General features: G+C 37.5%; 1 protein-coding gene across 1 annotated transcript; it reads left to right on the top strand.

Moving 5' to 3' along the window:
• The first annotated feature begins 1,449 nt into the window (after window positions 1-1,449).
• On the top strand, window positions 1,450-4,219 carry LOC110763867 (trihelix transcription factor DF1-like). Its single transcript, XM_021966747.2, has 2 exons — window positions 1,450-1,855; window positions 2,586-4,219. The coding sequence occupies exons 1-2, from the start codon at window positions 1,554-1,556 to the stop codon at window positions 4,051-4,053; spliced, it is 1,770 nt and encodes a 589-aa protein (XP_021822439.1). The 5' UTR covers window positions 1,450-1,553; the 3' UTR covers window positions 4,054-4,219.
• The last annotated feature ends 2,113 nt before the right edge of the window (window positions 4,220-6,332 follow it).

Genomic DNA, 6,332 nt, shown 5'->3' with positions numbered 1-6,332 from the left:
TAAAATACCTCAATTCAAACAAAGCCTTTAAATAAACGGCATCCAAGTCGTTGAATTAACATAGCAAGTGTACGTTGGATTTACTGAAGCCCCTTGAATGCAAAGTTAATTAAAACTGTAAAACTCAGCCATTTTGTGACAGAAGAAGGGGATGTTCATGTTTTCCATCTTCCTCACTGACTGTAAACATTTAACTAACCACTCAGAAAAACTGTCATCATGACCTAATAATATATCAAACATGGTCCCCAAAATTCAAATACCAAAATTTCCATCCCAATAATTATGTGTGGTGGGTCGCAACCTAACCCAATAGGTCAATTCCTCCTCTCATAAATGTCTTGGCCTAGCCAATTAAATTGGAATTGCCTTGAATTTAGAAAAAAATCATCTTTAAGATAAGTTTATGAACATTATTTTTGGATGACTTGGTACAAAAATAAAAAAAAATTAAAAGATTTTCAATGGCCAACTTCTGCCTGGCCCCCTTGCCCACGTGGCCTCACGAGCGCCAAAGTTTCGTCCAAAAGTTGGAAAAAAAAAACTCAGGGGTGGTTGATTAATTTTCTTAATGAAGGGCAATTTGGGCATTATGAGAAGTACCCAATTAATAAAAAAATCTGAATTACAGAGACAATCTCACGGAATTGATTAGGTCATTTCCCCAATAGAATAGTGCCTGTGTATTAGCCTGCATGATTAAAGGTCAATGGGTTCCATGTTGATGGGTGAGGGTAGTTCAGTCATTTCACCTACGAGTGCACACAACGACCACTGAAATCCAAAACACCAACCCAAGAGCCAATGGCAAAGCTGACCTACAATGGGCCAACTTATTATCCTCATCGCTATCTGCAGCTGTTGCCACTCCCCTGTGATAAATGATCAAATTATATGAACAGTAAATACAAATATTATTGTATAATCATATGAATATTTTTAACAGTCTGACATGTTAGGTTGCCGATATAAGAATTTAAATTATTTATAAGGTTGATTCATATGACCGCAATAAGAAAACTAATATACAATAGTAACACAATTTTGATTTTTATTTATTTATTAAATGTATAATAAGTAAAGATACGAATATTTTTAACAGTCTGATATGTTATGGTGCCGATATAAAAATTTAAATTATTTATAAAATTGATTCTTATGACCGTAATAAGAAAACTAATTTACAATAGTAAAACATTTTGGTATTTTTTATTATTATTTAAAATGTATTTTAGTTTATATCTTGCTGGCACTCCTATTATTACTAAGAACATGTCTGCAAGGGAACCGAGTGAGTGTGTGATGTACATTTTTAACCAACAACAACCAAAAAAAATGACTGAAGATTCCATAGCCTATGTGTACAACTAAAGTTTCATAATTTTTAATTGAGACAAGAAATGGGTTATTGAGAATGACAGGCAAAAACCCACCAAAATAAGTTAATTAATTCCAAAATAAAACATAGATATATAATCCCACCTTCATAAAACCCGAGAGAGAATTCACTTTTTTCTTGTCATATATTTCTCAACTTTAATTGCGGCAAGGAGATGCCTGCAGTTGATGTGCCTGTGCCTGACAGCTCATCGACTATGCTGGCGGCAGGGAGCTCCAGCGGGGAAGGCGTGGCTGGGGTAGTTCGTGAAGGCAGTCATGAAACGACTGCCGTTTTGTCAAATTCAGTCCAAGAAGACAAGGACGGCAGAGTTGATGATCCGGGGGACCGGAATTTATATGGAGGAAACCGATGGCCTCGCCAAGAAACCTTGGCGCTGTTGAAGATACGGTCGCAAATGGATGCTGCTTTTCGTGACTCTAGTCTCAAAGCTCCATTATGGGAAGATGTTTCAAGGTGAATTTAATTTCTCTTGCTGTCTTGATCCAAAAAAGTGAAAGCTACGTAGTTAGTCTAGGTTTAACTCTATGCATCTCAGGTCGATCTTCATGCTCTTCTTCTTCTTCTTCTTCTTTTGTTTTGTTTACTTGTTTTCGGTTCATCTTTTTGGTAAATTTTGTTTATGTTTTTCGGTTAGCTACTTACAGATTGAGTAAATGCGCTTAATCACCGGAGCTACAAGCTTTCACAAATTTTTGTAGGTTTTGATCCGTAAGAAGTTCATACTTTTGCAAGCGATCTAGCTACTTTGCTTTGCCTGTTAGTTTTGGGCTTAAACGGGGTGCCTTTTTTTTTTTAAGTCTGACGAATTTAGTTTCATATGTTGGAAGGGTAATTATTTTCTTACCCTAGAGTTAGTTGTTTACTAAGTGATAATGAAAAAGCATATGAATTATGATTCAAACAATGAACATGGGTTGTCAAGGTTTTAATATTAACCGTAGCAGTAGCATGCAACATGGAGATGAATGATTTTGTATGTGTTTTTAATTCAAGGATGAAGGATGGAACCAAATTTTGTTGTTTCATTATCCTGTCTTGGTTTTTTTTCTTCAATTATTTAATGAGTCCATTCTTGTAAAAACTTCCCTAGTTACTGAGTTTACAACAACAAGATTAATAAAAAATAAAATTACAGCAGCTCATTAGCTTTTTGGAATCTAATTTTTATTATTAATCTCTGCAGGAAGCTAGGTGAGCTTGGTTATTACCGAAGTGCCAAGAAATGCAAGGAGAAATTCGAAAATGTTTATAAGTACCACAGGAGAACCAAAGAAGGCCGATCTGGGAAACAAGAAGGAAAAACTTATCGATTTTTCGATGAACTTGAAGCTTTTGATCATCAAAACAATCACCCTTCAGTTCCACCAAAACCTCAAGTACTCTTGTGGCCCAACAACCACCACCATCCAAACAACCCAACTGTAGTCTCTCATGTGATCACTTCTATTGTTCCTCTTTCCTCAACACCAAACATGATGGCCACAACAAATGGTTCTCCAAATGGCTCTCACATCTCACCCCCACCAATAAATTCTTTGCCACCACAAGTTACAAAACCTGTGAATCTCTCTCATCAAAACCTTAATGGTTTCAAGCCAAGCTTGGCAACAAGCAATCTGTTTTCGAGTTCTACTTCGTCTACCGCCTCGGATGAAGAGTTTCAAGTTCAACAGCGCCATAAGAAAAAGAGGAAGTGGAAGTACTTCTTCAGAAGGCTGACCAAGGAGGTGCTAGAAAAGCAAGAGAAGCTGCAGGAGAAATTCTTAGAAGCTATAGCAAAATGTGAGCACGAACGAACGGTGAGAGAAGAAGCTTGGAGAATGCAAGAGATGGCAAGATTGGATAAAGAACATCAAATTTTAGCCCAAGAGAGATCTTCAGCAGCAGCAAAAGATGCCGCGGTTATTGAATTCTTGCAAAAAGTTTCGGGGCAACAAAATGTGACGAATAATATTCAAGCGATTGAGGTCAACCGCACAATACCATCTCGGCCTCAGCCATTACCAGTACTAACGCGACCACCACCTCCAGCTCCGGTGGCGGTGATCACAACAAGTTTTGAGGTTCCAAGACTGGATAACGGCGACAATTCAATTATTCCTCCTGGGTCTACAAGATGGCCAAGAGTTGAAGTTGAGGCTTTGATAAATCTAAGGACATGTCTTGATGTGAGGTACCAAGAAGCTGGGCCTAAAGGGTCTCTTTGGGAGGAGATATCGGCGGGGATGAAGCGGCTTGGATACAATAGGAGTGCAAAGAGGTGCAAAGAGAAGTGGGAGAACATCAATAAGTACTTCAAGAAGGTGAAGGAGAGCAGCAAAACAAGGCCTGAAGATTCAAAAACATGTCCATATTTTAACCAGCTGGAGGTCTTGTACAGAAAGAAGAACATGAATAATTCTAGTCATGTTGGTTATGTGGAGAAACCCCTTCCTCAAGAAATCCAGCCATTGATCAAGGTCCATCCAGATCAGCCCGTCGTTGAAGCTATCGAAAGGGAAAATGGGAATAAAAATGAAGAAGACGAAGACGGAGAAAGTACGGAGGAAGAAGACCATCATCTTGATCATAGCAATGATGATGATCAAGATGAACAGATGGGGATAGTGACCAATTACAAAGAGTCATCAATGGAGATGGTGGAGTCATGATGAGTGAGACAGGATAACGGGGGTTTGTTAATTTTTCAGATCCAGTTGACGTAAAATGTCAATCCCAAAACTGTCCCAACACATGACTGTAAAGGCAAATTTACAACACAAAAAAAGGATAATGTTTTTCTTTTTTTATCTTTTATCAAGTCAAAAACTTATCTCACAGTCACTCTCGATCAATAGTATGGCAGGAAGTACAATCAAGCATCAAGTGGGCTTTGTTTGCAGCAAAAGAATGATCTGCAGTAAGGGCAGTGTTTTAAGGTGGAGAATTTTGAAATCACAGACCCAATTAATTAAGGTGATCTTAAACCAATGGGTTGTAATTTTAGTGAGAGAGAGAGAGAGAGAGAAAGAGAGAGAGAAAGAGAGCTCGCGTGCAAAGAATAAAAGAAGAAGCTATATATATATATATATATAGTTTTGTATTTATTGTTATGTATCTTTGTGTTAATAGGGAGATGGAGATTCCCCAATCCTCATGGTAAATAAAGTAAAGTAACCAAAGTAGTATTTTTCCTTGTGTGTTCATGTAAATGGTGGGGAATTGGTTACTTTTTTCTATTTGAATGTTTTTGGAATAAACAAACACCATGGTCAGACTAAAATACTTGTCCAAATATATATTTTTTGTTGGCCTTGTCACTAACATTGTATATGAATTATGAGAGTGAGAATATACACTAACATTTGCTATTTAAGGGTTTTGATTGGGAATGCAGAAATTAACAATTCATGAGTTACTTGTTCTGGGTATGTAGTGCACACAACATATGAGCTTAAATTGAGGGGGACAAAGCAGTGAGCCCTTTCCACTTTCCAGGAGGTGGCTTCTTACAGCATGCCAGCATCAGCTTCCCTTTTTAAAAGGCCCTACCACCATATGGAAGGAATCTTCTGTGCCCTCAAATAATAATTCTTTCAATTATATATCAATGTATCCACATCTGTTGACTTCCCCACATAGTGACATAACCGTTTTCTTCATCGATCGATCCTGAATCTTGATCAACCAACACATCATGTTGTTAATTAACAGGTATGGAAGGGGCAGTAAAAAGGAAATGCACAACTTGTTCTGGTTAAGAATTAGAACTTCGGGATTCTTTAGAGATCTTTCAGTTTCTAAATCCTAATGGCCTGTTTGGTTCCGGATTAAACTTTTTGGGAATGAACTTTCCATGTCTAATTCCATGAGACTGGAATGAAGGATGTTAACCATCTATTTTCAACTCTACATTCATTGATTATCCTTGCAAAAAATCAGACAAATTGAAAATCATTAAGGCATCTAATTGAGACCAACAAAATCAATGAACACGGTGCTTCAAGAAAGTACTTAAATTTCAATAATTTAATTAAAGGATCAAATGATATCGGATTCAGGTGATTTTTTGTAAAGATGATCTTTGAATGAATATCTAAAAAATACATCATTTGGATTAGTGAAATACAGTGCGGATATATATAGGGTTTTAGGGAGCATATAGGCGATGAAACCATCTGAACACACAAGACAAGGCAATAAACTAGAGACCATACAAGTGTAAGTTTTTTTTTTTAAGAAGAAGAATTCATTCATAAATCAAAAGGCGTACATAGGACGACACGATACAATGGCCTCGTTAAAACATTCCTAGGAAACCACATGGGATAAACCCCAAAGGAAGAAAGAGTACCACATATGTTATGGACTCACAAAAGAGTCATAACCAGGTCACTTTGGACCGCTATAGAATGCGAAGAAAACAATAAACGAAACCCAACACAAAGACCCTCTATGAGCGCGCATCAACACATCCCAGCTGACAAAAGAATCCTATGATGAAATCATAGTCCTTTATGCATCATCAGAGTGGTGAGAGCACCCGACAGAGAGCACACCAAGAAAGACTCCAGAGTCGACAAAAGAGAAACCCCAAAAGAGCACACCAACTAAATCCAAAACCCACCAAGACCAAAACTCTGCAAATGGAGCTGAAAAGAGAAAATTTGCACAGAGGCAACACAATAGAAGAAACAAAGCACAACAAACATGCCAGAAAAAGAAAAAAAAAGGAAAAATCCCTCAAGGAACACACCACCTCATCCGAACACTGGCAAGGAAAACTCCTATGAAATACCATAGTCCTTTAGGCAGGCGAAGAATCGAAAGGTATGTTGAGAGGTAAAACAACAGAGAAGAACACCATGCAACAAGAAATACAAACCTGGCCTCAGCCACTTCACCTGAAGACAACTGTAACATCCCGACCAAAATTTAAATATTCATTTAA

The sequence above is a fragment of the Prunus avium genome, chromosome 8, assembly GCF_965620075.1.
Source record: "Prunus avium chromosome 8, drPruAviu1.hap1.1, whole genome shotgun sequence".
NCBI lineage: Eukaryota > Viridiplantae > Streptophyta > Magnoliopsida > Rosales > Rosaceae > Prunus > Prunus avium.
This window is presented reverse-complemented; position numbering and strand designations above follow the sequence as displayed.